Source organism: Salvelinus alpinus, chromosome 20 (assembly GCF_045679555.1).
Source record: "Salvelinus alpinus chromosome 20, SLU_Salpinus.1, whole genome shotgun sequence".
In the NCBI taxonomy this organism is placed as follows: Eukaryota; Metazoa; Chordata; class Actinopteri; order Salmoniformes; family Salmonidae; genus Salvelinus; species Salvelinus alpinus.
This window is the reverse complement of record NC_092105.1, coordinates 33105697-33122468: the sequence shown is the minus strand read 5'-3', so window position 1 is coordinate 33122468 and position 16772 is coordinate 33105697. Positions and strand designations below refer to the sequence as shown.

At 40.1% G+C, this 16772-nt stretch overlaps 1 protein-coding gene across 18 annotated transcripts in view; it reads right to left on the bottom strand.

The window, feature by feature from the left end:
- Window positions 1-16772, bottom strand: part of neb (nebulin) — an 89969-nt gene that overhangs the window by 12591 nt on the left and 60606 nt on the right. For 6 of the 18 annotated variants that reach the window (XM_071355343.1, XM_071355344.1, XM_071355341.1 and 3 more), the window contains 13 exons: window positions 16546-16656; window positions 16271-16381; window positions 15949-16050; window positions 15640-15744; window positions 13911-14021; window positions 13544-13648; window positions 12644-12748; window positions 11737-11841; window positions 10902-11012; window positions 9892-10002; window positions 9167-9280; window positions 8737-8841; window positions 7971-8075 (listed from right to left, as the gene is read on the bottom strand). In XM_071355343.1, the coding sequence (XP_071211444.1) occupies window positions 7971-8075; window positions 8737-8841; window positions 9167-9280; window positions 9892-10002; window positions 10902-11012; window positions 11737-11841; window positions 12644-12748; window positions 13544-13648; window positions 13911-14021; window positions 15640-15744; window positions 15949-16050; window positions 16271-16381; window positions 16546-16656 (1401 nt within the window). Of the gene's footprint in view, window positions 1-144; window positions 238-811; window positions 2197-2728; window positions 2822-6619; window positions 6713-7243; window positions 7352-7970; window positions 8076-8736; window positions 8842-9166; window positions 9281-9891; window positions 10003-10901; window positions 11013-11736; window positions 11842-12643; window positions 12749-13543; window positions 13649-13910; window positions 14022-15639; window positions 15745-15948; window positions 16051-16270; window positions 16382-16545; window positions 16657-16772 lie in introns of those variants that run through there. The other 12 variants (XM_071355360.1, XM_071355357.1, XM_071355353.1 and 9 more) reach the window with 12 other exon arrangements.

Genomic DNA, 16772 nt, shown 5'->3' with positions numbered 1-16772 from the left:
AAGTCAAAGGTCAGGAGAATAACCACTGATAGTTTAGGGGGCATTATTTGAGGTCAGTTAGGGGTCATATGACAGAGAAGGTATGAGTTTTTTGGGAGTTTGTTGGTTGGGAAATTAAGCGGGGCTAGATAGAAACTCTAATACCGAGCTGATGTTCTTCTGCATCTCACGAACCCTCTTCACCTCAGGTAGGTCTGAGACGGCTGTTCCCTGACCCAACAAGTCCTTGTACTTTATCTACCATAGGGGTTCCATGAGGAACACAGAGACAAAGCAAGACAGATATAAAGCACACACATACTGTACATACATACAGCAGCAAAGACGAGGGCCTCACTGAAAACAGTGTCAATGCAGCTGGCGTAAAGCACAAGAACGTTCACATGTACTGTAGGTAAAACAGTCATGATTGTTAACAGCAGTTAAGTTTACAGCATATACAGTTTATAACACTATACACAATGTAGCTGAATAGGAAACTTCTGAGCGAATGAAAGTTCGATATTTGGTTTAGTTTATTACAGATCTTAGATGTAATGAATTATTGTTTTGTTTGATGACTTCTGTTGAGTCTGCTGGGACAATGAACTCTGAGATTAGTATAAACACTGCAGAACGGTGTTGAAAAGGTGGAAATTAAAAATGGTTGCCATTATGCAAAGATTAAACCATTATATGGTCTAGTTTTAAAAAATATGGGAACTGTGTTGGTGGTGGTGTGGGGGTCAGCATGGAGCCTATGGCATGGAAGTGTAGCCTGAGTGAAGATGGGTGGAGAGGAGAAGAAAAACAGGGTCACACTATAGTGTACCGTGCTAATGTTTGTCTGATTGTGTTTAACTCTGTCCATCTCTGGGGTGTCTGACAGAGCTGTTCCTCCTCCCAAATCCTCTTTGTACTGAATCTTTAAACAGTAACACAGGACAACCAGTCAGAAATAGGGTTGATCACCCACTTAAAAACAAACAAAGGATATTATAAACTTATGATGGCCGCCATAAAATACATGCAAGGGTTTGGGTTATAGTTAAACTACTGTTCTAAAATCTCACAGCACTTCAGTAAAGAAACTGAGAATACATTTAAAAAAATAAAAAAGTATGATGAAATTATTTGAAACAAAAATTGGAGAAGAAAAATCTAAATGCAGTTTGTTTGTCTGGTGGGACACAGATTGAAAAACAAGAAAACTAAAAGGGGATGGTTCTATTTGGGCCTTTAGTTTGGAGGAAAAAGGATGTTACGTTATTTTGTATTCAGGAGGAAGCGCTAGGTTTCATCTTAGCACACAGAAGTCAAAGGTCAGGAGAATAACCACTGATAGTTTAGGGGGCATTATTTGAGGTCAGTTAGGGGTCATATGACAGAGAAGGTATGAGTTTTTTGGGAGTTTGTTGGTTGGGAAATTAAGCGGGGCTAGATAGAAACTCTAATACCGAGCTGATGTTCTTCTGCATCTCACGAACCCTCTTCACCTCAGGTAGGTCTGAGACGGCTGTTCCCTGACCCAACGAGTCCTTGTACTTTATCTACCATAGGGGTTCCATGAGGAACACAGAGACAAAGCAAGACAGATATAAAGCACACACATACTGTACATACATACAGCAGCAAAGACGAGGGCCTCACTGAAAACAGTGACAATGCAGCTGGCGTAAAGCACAAGAACGTTCACATGTACTGTAGGTAAAACAGTCATGATTGTTAACAGCAGTTAAGTTTACAGCATATACAGTTTATAACACTATACACAATGTAGCTGAATAGGAAACTTCTGAGCGAATGAAAGTTCGATATTTGGTTAAGTTTATTACAGATCTTAGATGTAATGAATTATTGTTTTGTTTGATGACTTCTGTTGAGTCTGCTGGGACAATGAACTCTGAGATTAGTATAAACTCTGCAGAACGGTGTTGAAAAGGTGGAAATTAAAAATGGTTGCCATTATGCAAAGATTAAACCATTATATGGTCTAGTTTTTAAAAATATGGGAACTGTGTTGGTGGTGGTGTGGGGGTCAGCATGGAGCCTATGGCATGGAAGTGTAGCCTGAGTGAAGATGGGTGGAGAGGAGAAGAAAAGCAGGGTCACACTATAGTGTACCGTGCTAATGTTTGTCTGATTGCGTTTAACTCTGTCCATCTCTGGGGTGTCTGACAGAGCTGTTCCTCTTCCCAAATCCTCTTTGTACTGAATCTTTAAACAGTAACACAGGACAACCAATCAGAAATAGGGTTGATCGCCCACTTAAATACAAACAAAGGATATTGTAAACTTATGATGGCCGCTATAAAATACATGCAAGGGTTTGGGTTATAGTTAAACTACTGTTCTAAAATCTCACAGCACTTCAGTAAAGAAACTGAGAATACATTTAAAAAAATAAAAAAGTATGATGAAATTATTTGAAACAAAAATTGGAGAAGAAAAATCTAAATGCAGTTTGTTTGTCTGGTGGGACACAGATTGAAAAACAAGAAAACTAAAAGGGGATGGTTCTATTTGGGCCTTTAGTTTGGAGGAAAAAGGATGTTACGTTATTTTGTATTCAGGAGGAAGCGCTAGGTTTCATCTTAGCACACAGAAGTCAAAGGTCAGGAGAATAACCACTGATAGTTTAGGAGGCATTATTTGAGGTCAGTTAGGGGTCATATGACAGAGAAGGTATGAGTTTTTGGGGAGTTTGTTGGTTGGGAAATTAAGCGGGGCTAGATAGAAACTCTAATACCGAGCTGATGTTCTTCTGCATCTCACGAACCCTCTTCACCTCAGGTAGGTCTGAGACGGCTGTTCCCTGACCCAACGAGTCCTTGTACTTTATCTACCATAGGGGTTCCATGAGGAACACAGAGACAAAGCAAGACAGATATAAAGCACACACATACTGTACATACATACAGTAGCAAAGACAAGGGCCTCACTGAAAACAGTGACAATGCAGCTGGCGTAAAGCACAAGAACGTTCACATGTAGGTAAAACAGTCATGATTGTTAACAGCAGTTAAGTTTACAGCATATACAGTTTATAACACTATAAACAATGTACAGTTGAAGTCGGAAGTTTACATACACCTTAGCAAAATACATTTAAACTCAGTTTTTCACAATTCATGACATTTAATCTTAGTAATAATTCCCTGTCTTAGGTCAGTTAGGATCACCACTTTATTTGAAGAATGTGAAATGTCAGAATAATAGGAGACAATTCTTTATTTCAGCTTTTATTTCTTTCATCACATTCCCAGTGGGTCAGAAGTTTACATACACTCAATTAGTATTTGGTAGCATTGCCTTTAAATTGTTTAACTTGGGTCAAACGTTTCGGGTAGCCTTCCACAAGCTTCCCACAATAAGTTGGGTGAATTTTGGCCCATTCCTCCTGACAGAGCTGGTGTAACTGAGTCAGGTTTGTAGGCCTCCTTGCTTGCACATGCTTTTTCAGTTCTGCCCACACATTTTCTATAGGATTAAGGTCAGGGCTTTGTGATGGCCACTCCAATACCTGACTTTGTTGTCCTTAAGCCATTTTGCCACAACTTTGGAAGTATGCTTGGGGTCATTGTCCATTTGGAAGACCCATTTGCAACCAAGCTTTAACTTCTTGACTGATGTCTTGAGATGTTGCTTCAATATATTCACATAATGTTCCTTCCTCATCATGCCATCTATTTTGTGAAGTGCATCAGTCCCTCCTGCAGCAAAGCACCCCCACAACATGTTGCTACCACCCCTGTGCTTCACGGTTGGGATGGTGTACTTTGGCTTGCAAGCCTCCCCCTTTTTCCTCCAAACATAACGAAGGTCATTATGGCCAAACAGTTCTATTTTTGTTTCATCAGACCAGAGGACATTTCTCCAAAAAGTACGATCTTTGTCCCCATGTGCAGTTGCAAACCGTAGTCTGGCTTTTTTATGGCGGTTTTGGAGCAGTGGCTTCTTCCTTGCTGAGCGGCCTTTCAGGTTATGTCGATATAGGACTTGTTTGACTGTGGATATACAGTGGGGAGAACAAGTATTTGATACACTGCAGATTTTGCAGGTTTTCCTACTTACAAAGCATGTAGAGGTCTGTAATTTTTATCATAGGTACACTTCAACTGTGAGAGACGGAATCTAAAACAAAAATCCAGAAAATCACATTGTATGATTTTAAATAATTAATTTGCATTTTATTGCATGACATAAGTATTTGATCACCTACCAACCAGTAAGAATTCCGGCTCTCACAGACCTGTTAGTTTTTCTTTAAGAAGCCCTCCTGTTCTCCACTCATTACCTGTATTAACTGCACCTGTTTGAACTCGTTACCTGTATAAAAGACACCTGACCACACACTCAATCAAACAGATTCCAACCTCTCCACAATGGCCAAGACCAGAGAGCTGTGTAAGGACATCAGGGATAAAATTGTAGACCTGCACAAGGCTGGGATGGGCTACAGGACAATAGGCAAGCAGCTTGGTGAGAAGGAAACAACTGTTGGCGCAATTATTAGAAAAAGGAAGAAGTTCAAGATGACGGTCAATCACCCTCGGTCTGGGGCTCCATGCAAGATTTCACCTCGTGGGGCATCAATGATCATGAGGAAGGTGAGGGATCAGCCCAGAACTACACGGCAGGACCTGGTCAATGACCTGAAGAGAGCTGGGACCACAGTCTCAAAGAAAACCATTAGTAACACACTACGCCGTCATGGATTAAAATCCTGCAGCGCACGCAAGGTCCCCCTGCTTAAGCCAGTGCATGTCCAGGCCTGTCTGAAGTTTGCCAATGACCATCTGGATGATCCAGAGGAGGAATGGGAGAAGGTCATGTGGTCTGATGAGACAAAAATAGAGCTTTTTGGTCTAACTCCACTCGCCGTGTTTGGAGGAAGAAGAAGTATGAGTACAACCCCAAGAACACCATCCCAACCGTGAAGCATGGAGGTGGAAACATCATTCTTTGGGGATGCTTTTCTGCAAAGGGGACAGGACGACTGCACCGTATTGAGGGGAGGATGGATGGGGCCATGTATCGCGAGATCTTGGCCAACAACCTCCTTCCCTCAGTAAGAGCATTGAAGATGGGTCGTGGCTGGGTCTTCCAGCATGACAACGACACGAAGCACACAGCCATGGCAACTAAGGAGTGGCTCCGTAAGAAGCATCTCAAGGTCCTGGAGTGGCCTAGCCAGTCTCCAGACCTGAACCCAATAGAAAATCTTTGGAGGGAGCTGAAAGTCCGTATTGCCCAGCGACAGCCCCGAAACCTGAAGGATCTGGAGAAGATCTGTAGGGAGGAGTGGGCCAAAATCCCTGCTGCAGTGTGTGCAAACCTAGTCAAGAACTACAGGAAACGTATGATCTCTGTAATTGCAAACAAAGGTTTCTGTACCAAATATTAAGTTCTGCTTTTCTGATGTATCAAATACTTATGTCATGCAATAAAATGCAAATTAATTACTTAAAAATCATACAATGTGATTTTCTGGATTTTTGTTTTAGATTCCGTCTCTCATAGTTGAAGTGTACCTATGATAAAAATTACAGACCTCTACATGCTTTGTAAGTAGGAAAACCTGCAAAATCGGCAGTGTATCAAATACTTGTTCTCCCCACTGTAGATACTTTTGTACCTGTTTCCTCCAGCATCATCACAAGGTCCTTTGCTGATGTTCTGGGATTGATTTGCACTTTTCGCACCAAAGTACATTAATCTTTAGGAGACAGAACGCGTCTCCTTCCTGAGCGCTATGACGGCTGCATGGTCCCATGGTGTTTATACTTGCGTACTATTGTTTGTACAGATGAACGTGGTACCTTCAGGTGTTTGGAAATTGCTCCCAAGGATGAACCAGACTTGTGGAGGTCTACACATTTTTTTCTGAGGTCTTGGCTGATTTCTTTTGATTTTCTCATGATGTCAAGCAAAGAGGCACGGAGTTTGAAGGTAGGCCTTGAAATACATCCACAGGTACACCTCCAATTGACTCAAATTATGTCAATTAGCCTATCAGAACCTTCTAAAGCCATGACATCATTTTCTGGAATTTTCCAAGCTGTTTAAAGGCACAGTCAACTTAGTGTATGTAAACTTCTGACCCACTAGAATTGTGATACAGTGAATTTTAAGTGAACAATTGTTGGAAAAATTACTTGCGTCATGCACAAAGTAGATGTCCTAACCGACTTGCCAAAACTATAGTTTGTTAACAAGAAATTTGTGGAGTGGTTGAAAAACGAGTTTTCATGACTCCAACCTAAGTGTATGTAAACTTCCGACTTCAGCTGTAGCTGAATAGGAAACTTCTGAGCGAATGAAAGTTCGATATTTGGTTAAGTTTATTACAGATCTTAGATGTAATGAATTATTGTTTTGTTTGATGACTTCTGTTGAGTCTGCTGGGACAATGAACTCTGAGATTAGTATAAACTCTGCAGAACGGTGTTGAAAAGGTGAAAATTAAAAATGGTTGCCATTATGCAAAGATTAAACCATTATATGGTCTAGTTTTTAAAAATATGGGAACTGTGTTGGTGGTGGTGTGGGGGTCAGCATGGAGCCTATGGCATGGAAGTGTAGCCTGAGTGAAGATGGGTGGAGAGGAGAAGAAAAACAGGGTCACACTATAGTGTACCGTGCTAATGTTTGTCTGATTGCGTTTAACTCTGTCCATCTCTGGGGTGTCTGACAGAGCTGTTCCTCTTCCCAAATCCTCTTTGTACTGAATCTTTAAACAGTAAGAGGAGGCAAAAAGTAGTGAGCGACGATTAGCCTGACACAAAACATTTCTAGATGGCACATGACAGAAGCATTACACCGGTTGGCTAACAGTAAAATAATTACCATATAATGGCACTTCAGCATTGCACAAACCAGAGGTTTAAAATGTAAAAATGTTATTAACCTAAAGGTTAAAGCTGCTAATTATAGGAAAAATACAGCAACCCTGGGCACAGACGTCAATTCAACATCTATTCCATGTCTATTCCAAGTGGAAACAATGTTGATTCAACCAGTGTGTGCCCAGTGGGAAGTTTGTCTAGGATTAATCTCGCACTATCTATCATAGTTAATATCTATATTATCTACATCAAAAAGGGCTGCATATCAGGGAAGGTTAACTTTCAGTTCAAAAGAGAGTAAAAAAATAAGCAAAGAAATAAAAATATCAAGAAAGGGGAGGTATAAAACAAAAAGGTAAAAATATGTTATTAGAAAAGGTAAAAAATATTTTTTAAAGATACTCATGTAGGTATACCGAGCTGAAATTCTTTGTATTCTCTTTAACACGTAGCATTTCAGGGGTGTCCTTTATTGATGACACTTTGCCCTTAACGTTTTTAAGGTGGTCTGTCTGGTACTGAAGCTACAGGGAAAAGAGCACAAGTGCAGTTAAAATGTCTCTCAATAATAACAAAAAAAATCAAGAAAAGATAGAAAAAGAAAACAAAAAGAGAAAAAAGCAACAACCATGATAAAACAATGGCGCTCTAATGAATATGTGAAACATTACAAACGCAATACCTTTTTTACTGCCGATAGTAAAATGGATAAACCGCATGGTCTACTCTACACTGAAAAAAAATCACCTCTTTACTTTTGTTTATGTAATATGCCATTCTCTAATTACATAGATTCAACTATGTAATTAGCTGCTGTTCTTTCCAAAAACAATAAAAAGCCTTGAGCCTGGCTTTTCTGAATCGGTAATTACATAATAAACATAATGTACAGTATGCTGCTGGTTTTCATTAGTTCAGACAGCACAACACAACAGATGTTCATAAAGAAACAATGAACATATACTGTAAATGTATATAAAGTATTGTAGGTAATACTTTGAAGACAAGACACCGAAGACACACAGAGAGCCACCTTGCTGCCACTGACTGGCATGGGTGATGATGAACCTGAGATCTGGAACCTGGGCCTTGGTTCCAAACGGAGGATTCTAAAACAGAAGGTTCTAAAAGGGTTCTACTTACAGTGCTGAAGTTTTTCTGGTTCTCACGGACTCTCATCATCTCAGGGGTGTCTAGGACGGGCACATAGTGAGACATGGTATTCTTAGCCTCCTCCCTGTACTTTTTCTGTTGGACAGAATACACACACACACACACACACACACACACACAGAGAGAGAGAAGTCACACAACACCTTGGTCATTCAACTCTGATGTCAATATATTCACAGCATATCAATCTATATCCCTCATATCAATGCAAAGGTAATCTACATAGTTTGTGGAGAGTTTATTAACATGGTTTGTGGAGAGTTTATTAACATGGTTTGTGGATAGTTATTAACATGGTTTGTGGAGTTTATTAACATGGTTTGTGGAGAGTTTATTAACATGGTTTGTGAAGAGTTATTAACATGGTTTGTGGAGAGTTTATTAACATGGTTTGTGGAGAGTTTATTAACATGGTTTGTGGAGAGTTTATTAACATGGTTTGTGGAGAGTTATTAACATGGTTTGTGGAGAGTTTATTAACATGGTTTGTGGAGAGTTTATTAACATGGTTTGTGGAGAGTTTATTAACATGGTTTGTGGAGAGTTTATTAACATGGTTTGTGGAGAGTTATTAACATGGTTTGTGGAGAGTTATTAACATGGTTTGTGGAGAGTTATTAACATGGTTTGTGGAGAGTTTATTAACATGGTTTGTGGAGAGTTATTAACATGGTTTGTGGAGAGTTTATTAACATGGTTTATGGACATCCATAGTCATTTGGAGCATTCCTCTTACCTGGCTGACCATGTTCCTGATATTCTGTGCGTGGAGGATGTCAGGGGTGTCGATAACACTAGTGTAGCTAGCCCTGTCCGCCTCAGCAGTCTGCTTGTACTTTTGCTGAGGAGGGGCACAAACTGCGGCTCAGAAACACACTCTTTGTTAAATAACAACTACATGCACTGATGAAGAGTGGTCTTTCAGTATTTTTGGTATAGTACACAATTACCGTATTGAAAGAAATTGACATTGGGATATGGTTATGATTATAATATGCATTTGTTACATGAAAAAGTCCTTCTCTGGTAGTTATCTAAAAAAGATTGCAATAATGTACAATGCTGAAAATAATGCGTAGTGCACATATTACAAAAAACAATGAATGGACTTAATGCACATATCACAAAAAAAGGATGGCTTGGTCCAAGTACCCAGCCCCACTGACCTGGCTGAGGATGTCTGTAGCATTCTTAGCCCTCATGAAGTCTGGCGTGTCTGTACCCAAAGCCAACATTCCTTTGCCCTTTATCTCTGTCTCCAATGTCTTCTTGTACTCTTTCTGCAAACAGCCACATTACACACAGTCAAGTCAAACAATTCTTTATTAGAGTATTCAAATATAGCTATTGGATATTATATTAGGAAGGAAAGGGATGTCTACTCATTTGTTTATGGGCTGCAAAACCAAAAATGGCAAAAGTTAAAACAGGTTAGCACAAACAAACCAACAAGAAAATGGGATAAATCAAGCTACGAGGGAGAGAGACAGGAAGGGTCCACTCAGAGCTGAAAGACAGAAGAAGGTTTAGTGTGAATCTCAGTGAGGTAGTGTAGGTTGTTTCAGACACCATATTATCTGGTTAACCTGGGGAACTACTAGCCTGGTCCCAGATCTGTTTGTACTGTCTTGCAAACTCCTATGGTCAATGTCACCATTGGAGTTGGCACGACAGCACAAACAGATCTGGGACTAGGTTGGAGGAATGACACTACTAGCTCGACAACTGCGTTGTAAACACATTAGTGATGTCATCCTGCGTCAAGAAAAAACCCAATCAGCTGTCTGGTTAGTTAGGTGATGAAACAGGAAGAGGAGGAGGAGAAGGAAGCAGAGGAAGGGGGGGTGAGAGAGATGGGAGAAGAAGACTGTTCCATCTGTAGCAGTCCTACCTGACTCAGGATAGCAGTAGCATTCCTTGCTCTCAAAAGCTCCGGAGTTTCCTCAAAAACAGTTAGCCCTTTACCCTTCACCCCCTCCTCTAGATCCCTCCTGTACTCTTTCTACAGGGCGGAAGGAAGAACAGAGAGACTGCAGAGAGACAGGCAGGGCAACACAGGCAGGGCAACACAGACAGTATACGGTACAGTACATGCTCACCTGGCAAGTAATACCGCCCCCCCATAGATCTCAAAGTCACCAAGTCTCCCCTTCAAATTATGACAAACCAGTTGTGGTTTGGTTGACATGGATCAACAAATATTGACTTGCCAAGTCGGACATCATTTATTTTTATACAATACGTATTTTGACCAATAGACATTAAATTGGACATTGGAAAGACATTGGTGAGTTTGGTAAGCAGCCTGATAAAACAAAAATCAAATTTTCATTTGGAGCATGATTATAAAATAAAAATAAAACAAAAAATACCCACAGGACATTTGGTACAAGACAGTTTGTTCATGAGACTTTTTGCCAAAAGCACTCATGCTTGCATTTCATTAGGGCATCGTGCAGAACAAACACAGGAAACAGGGTTCTTTAAAAAGCCAAACCAGACAGAAAAAACAGACAAATGAAGACAGTTGTTTTGAAGGAATGGGTGGGAACTACAAAAGTCACAATGTCAACATAGATGACAGTTCATACCGAACACTAATAGTGCAGACATGGCAATAAAACAAAGTCTATAACTAAAACAGTCACGCAGCACTACTATGGTACTATGAAAAAGGTTGTATTACGTGTAATAGTAATAGAGTGTATTATTGTTGGGTGGTGAACCATGCAAGCTAACCACAACTAACCTGGGTGTGACAATTTCTTGAGGAGAAAAAGTCACACATGGGGGATTAAAAGAAGGAGGGTTGTGGTGGTTATGGTGGTCTTAGTATGATTATCAGAGGTGGGTGAAGAGGAGGAGGAGGGGTACAAAAGGGAGTCGACGTCTGTTCGTTACCTCGCTGGCTATTTTGGTGGCGTGTCTGACATGTAACATGGCAGGGGTGACCTCCAAGCCTGAGAGGTTCTTTCCCTTTATAGACTCCTCATATTCCTTATGATAGTCTTTCTATTCGCCGCAAAGATAAGACAAGTGACAGACACAGCTGAGATACATGCAAGTCTCATCACAATGCAAGCCTCACCTCAGTCTTACTGCTCTTCCTGAGAACAACTCAGTGGTGTACTGCTCTATGTATGACGACAGTATGCCTCTGGTGTGTGTAATGTTTTTTGTACAGATATTAAAATATTTGAAACCTTTATATTTATACATGTATAATCCTGATATTTTATGTATGGACCCAGGTTTTTAGCAGTCACTGGTTTAAAAAAATGTCCATATAAAAAAAGTATCTACGCAGTCCGGTTTCCTGTTTTGTGTCAGTCTGTCTGTGCACTAGCAGGGAGACATGATTACCAGACAGACATCCAGTACCATGCCTTAACCCTGGATCATCAGAGGAATATTTCACTTTCTGTACTTACACAACATCATGTGTCAGTGTCACACAAGACTACCATAAGCCATAGTCCCAGCGCTTAACTTTCACATCAAATTACACATTGGAAAAATCACATTTCATAGACATTGTAGTTACACTTTTGAAGGACAGACAAGTTTACGGAATTTCCAAATATAACAGAAGATCCAATACAATGACAGACAAAAACAACAGATTATTCCATACATGTTCTCTTTGGAGCATCAGCAAAACTCTGAACTGCAAAGTAGAGGTGTTATTGTATGAAACAATTAGATATTGGGTTGAAACTATATAATGTGTATTTACCGCGCTCTGCATGTGCTGGGCCTCCTTAGCCGACACATAGGTGGGGGTTTCGAAGTCCAGCATAGCCTTTCCTCTAGCCTTCTCATATTTCTCCTTGTACTTCACCTGTAGATGGACATACAGGAGTCAGACAAATATATTCACAATGTCATAGGCTCTTAATTCATTTATTGAATAAAGTTGACTTACTTTATTCAATAAATATGACTAAATAGGCCATTTAATGTTATCCTTGAGGCCTAAACGATACCAACTGCTGTTGTTATAACATCATAACAGTTTAACAAGGTGTTTTCAAAGCACAAATTGACAGGGTTTGTGACAGGTCTGTTTCAATATAGTGAACTCTGGTCCAGATATCGTGTCCATCTAAGACTTCTAGAGGGAAAAATTACTCCACTTAAAATGGGAGCATGGGAACCAATTTATAATGATTGCAATATAAACCTCTCAGGTTTAATGATGGAATGACGAGTGGGAGATTTTATGGATCAATTAAAAAATGACTTACATAATAACACACAGGCCAACCAACGCTTCCAGTAAAACTGTTTTTACAAGTCCACCAAGCCCTGACAAGTAAACAATACAAACATTAACTCTGTTTCATTGTGTTCCACTATTTAATGATTTTACATGTTGGACACTATTTAATGATTTTACATGTTGGAGAAGAAACCTGGGAGAATTTAGATTCACAAGTCACAGGATGAAGCATTTCACTGTAAGGTCTACCTACACCTGTTGTATTCGGCGCGTGCGACAAATACAATTTGATTCGATTTTGAAATGGAATATTGGAAAGATGATTTTCAAACTGAAAGTTGCCATCTCAAACAAAGGAAGTTAAAACCCGGTGATGTCAGTAGGACAGGCCCATCGGTCGTCCCAGTCATCGGCCACTTACGTGACTCTGTAGTTCTGAAGCCTCCTTGTGATGGAGCTGTTCTGGTGTGTCAGCGATCATGAGGTAGTGACCCTTACTGTCCTCATGTTTCTTCTTGTACTGGTACTAAGAGGGAATCAATGCCCAGTAAAGCAGCTCAGTACAACAACGTGGGGAAAAATAGCCACTGCCGTTAGCTCCCTCAATGCCACCCATTTAAAAATATATATTATTTTAAACAAGAATGTTTTATAAAAAAGTTAAGGAACGTGAATAAAAAGGGATGAAAAGAATGCAACGAAGAACAATTAGAAAAGAGAAGGGAAGGCAGAGAGTTCTAGAAGACTAAGTTATGATATACTAAGTCATGTTTTAATAAAAAATATTTTAAAATGATCCAGCACATGATAACATGCTAGAGATCATGTGAAAAAGAAAACACTAAGACTATAGATGGATGAAATAAGAGATGGAGAAGGTTACAGCGGGTGCTAGTACAGGAAGTTTGGAGGTCAAAGGTGAGAAGGGTCAGGGTCACTACCAGATGATGTCCTTGAGGATTATGGGTAAAAGAGTATGATGCAAAAATTCTGATACTACAGATCAGTGTTTTACTATATCTCATACAGTATATACACAGCAGGACCAAACTGGTTGAAATGACGTCATTACAACCACATTACAACTACTTATGGTTGTAAACTGATCGTAATGAAGTTATTTCAACCAGATTTGCCTGCTGAGAGAGAGCTAGGGAAAGCCTAATTATATGGAATGACTTTCTTGGAGGGTTGTGGTGGTGAGGTGGTTGGTTGTTGTGAAGGCGGTGGTTATGCAGAAGGGATGATGGTGATGATGACACTACCGGGTAGGAAGACGGTGGTTTTGGGAGTACAAAGGGTTATGTGCAGATTGTCTTACGTCACTGGATAGCTTGCTGGTGCTCAGGTTGTGCTGCATGGACAGAGACTCTGCCATGTCTGTTACAGGTGTGTGCAGCTTCTTCAGGTCACCCTTGTACTTCACCTGTGAGATGAGAAGACGGACAGAAGAACATCATCGTATTATAGAGAGCTATTATATGGATATATTATTATAATATAGTGTCATTATATATACATATATATATATTATTATAAAGTTTTATATAGCATTTCTCATGAACTGCTTGGTCCCGGTTGCTTTGTATATCTTTGATAAAGACCTGTGAGTAAAGAGATCTTAGCCCGTACGCAAATGTATCATATTAAAAGAGTACTACACCTACTTGGGAGAGTGGAACACGTACCTCACTAGCCAGCTCGTGTGCATCCTTCTGAGTCTTGTAAACCACACTCTCCTTCATGTCATACTTTGGCCTGAGCCCCTTCTCCTTGTCAAACTTGGCCTTATACTGCACCTGGAGGGATATCATATGGCAGTGTGTGTGTTAGTCTCAGTCTGATTGTGTCTGTGAGGCAGGTAAGCCAAGAAAAACACAGCGAGAGTAAGATTAATGAGGAGAAAAATACAGTATTCGGTCACATAATATAAAAAGGGCTCATGGCTTGTTCATTGATTTTAGAGGGATCCAAATTCAGAATTTCTAAATCTAGGTAACTCCTTACTGTACTGTTTTAGTAGCCCTTGTTATACAGCATAACCAATTGAAGTCAAAAACTATAGGTTGCCTTCTAGGATTAATTTGATATAATGTATCTGGTGGGTATAACAAATGAATAAATAAGCATTCTTTCTTACTTTCAATGAGTCAACTAACCTCAGAAGGCAATTAAGACAACACTAAGAAGAAACAACTGTACAAACAGAACATTGACTTCATATACCGTTGGAACAGTATGTATGGTAGTCAGAAATAGAAAATGAGGGAGAAAGTGATGCTGGGATCCCATTGCTGAGAGTCTGAGATAGACTCCTAATCTGTAGAGGAACCAGCTGATGAAAAGTCAGGGAGAGAGAGAAAGAGGGAGAGAGAGGAATGAAGAGTGTGTAAATCCAATAGAAATGAGAAAAAAATCAGTCTAATTATAATCATGCTCCAAATGAAAAAGCAATGACAGAACTGCTGGCAACCCAATAAAATTGTCAACTCTGCCTCCTAGCGTTCAGTGTTATCTATACTAAAGAAGAGTTGTGAATAAGATACTTTAGACAGAAGCTTTGATACAGGATTTACAGTCTTCGTGGCACAGAGACAATTCTGTAGAACGATGCAGCAACAATAACCCTATGACATGCTATCACTGTAGGGCCCATTCCAGAGGAGACAGAGACATTGACTAACCAGATGTCCCGGCTTTTCTGACATTGATCATTTAAGATGTTGATTCAACTGAGGGAGAAAAGGAAAAATGAAAAGGAAAAAAGCAATAGAAAACAATATTTTCTGTTGACTTTTAGGAAAATAGTTATTGCATCACTATGCTGCCCTACCAAGCAAAAAGGCAGTAACTGCTCATTTGGTCTAAAATTAGTTAATGCCATTTTTGCTACATTAAATACATGCTTAATCATGTGGACAAGTATCCTGCCTCTATTGTATTGTGTTTTGGAGAAAATGTGGGTCATGTTAGCAGTAACTGCATAAAGTTACTGTGAAACCAAGGTATATAAAAGCCATTTTTCTCATTTTTCTCCACGCTATGAGCAGTTACTGCCTTTTTGCTTGGTAGGGCAGAATGCATGTCTGTGTTTGCAAAAGCTTGCGATGGGAGAGAGAAAAATAAGATAGCTACAGGTATAAGGAAACAAAACACAAAACAAAAAAGACAGGAGGAAAAATCTAAACAATAAAATGGAGTAAAAACTATAACAATCAAGAATATTGGCAGATATTATAGAATTATAACACAAATGAAAAAACATAATCTTGAATTATGGAAGCAGAGGAGCCCCAACAGATGCTACCAGAAATCAACCAATCAGTGAGTCATTCAATAGGAGAAAGGAAGTCGCAAGACACAGACAGGAAGTTGCAGCCCATTGGACCCTGTCCCAGGGTTTGGTGTTGACCGTACCTGGCTGGTCAGCTTGGACACTGCAGTAGCCAGAGCGATGTCTGGACGGTGGGTCAGTGAGCCTCCATGGGCAGCCTCCTGGCGAGCTTTGTCACGGTAACCAATCTACCAGACAAAATACACAAACCATCAGTAAGTAACAGCTCAGCACAGACTGTGGTGATTTGACTTGATGCCTTGTGATGCTGTCATGCTGAGAGTGTAAACATGCATATTCAACTCAGAAAGTTAAACGAATACAACATTTCGCCAAACAGGCTAACAGTCTTCATCACTGTGTAGGCTATTCATAGTGTACTAAACACTCACATTGCTGGTGAGCTTGGAGGCCTGGGTAGCCTTCATGATGTCTGGGCGCATAGCCACAGAGGTGTAGTTGAGCTTGGCCTTAGCGCCCTGCCTGTAGGCAAACTAGAGACGGAGAGAGGAAAGAGTGAATCCACCACATTGAAAGACTGATATTAAAGGCATGACATAGAGAGTGAAAGCCACTTTGTGACTACTACTGATGTAAAAATGAATACTTGATTAATAACGACCAATTATATCAAGCAAGCATGAACTGTTGAATGTCTTTAATATAGGAGATATAGCGATGTATTTTTCTAGGAGAGGATGGTTAGTGACTTACATTGCTCTGATTCTTGGCTACATCCATGGCGTGCTGCACATCGGGAGGCACACTCATGTTGTTGTACTTGGACTTGCCCTTCTCCTTCTCAAACTTCTGCTTGTACTGTTTCTGTGGACAAAATGGCGGAGACAAAAATGTCAAAGGTAACAAATGACTCAGGACTGTTTAGTCTTGGGAAGTCTCATTCACTCTGTGTGAGAAATCTGGAAATGGAGGTTCAAGCCTGTATACCAGCTCCAACTAAACAGCTGATATGGAGAGTAGGGACTGACCTCGCTGACCAGTTTGCCCATGTCCTTGGCGTGGATGGTATCGCGGGTCGTGGGCAGAGTGTTGAATTTGCTGGTCTGATGATCCATCTTGCTGGCCAGTTTATATTTGCTCTGAGGAAAGAAAGAAAACAAACAACTAGTGTCAGACAGGAATCTGATTGGGTGTCGTACAAACAAAACTAACATAGTGTACAGTAGCTTCGTTCATTAAAACAAGTGTTCTTGAA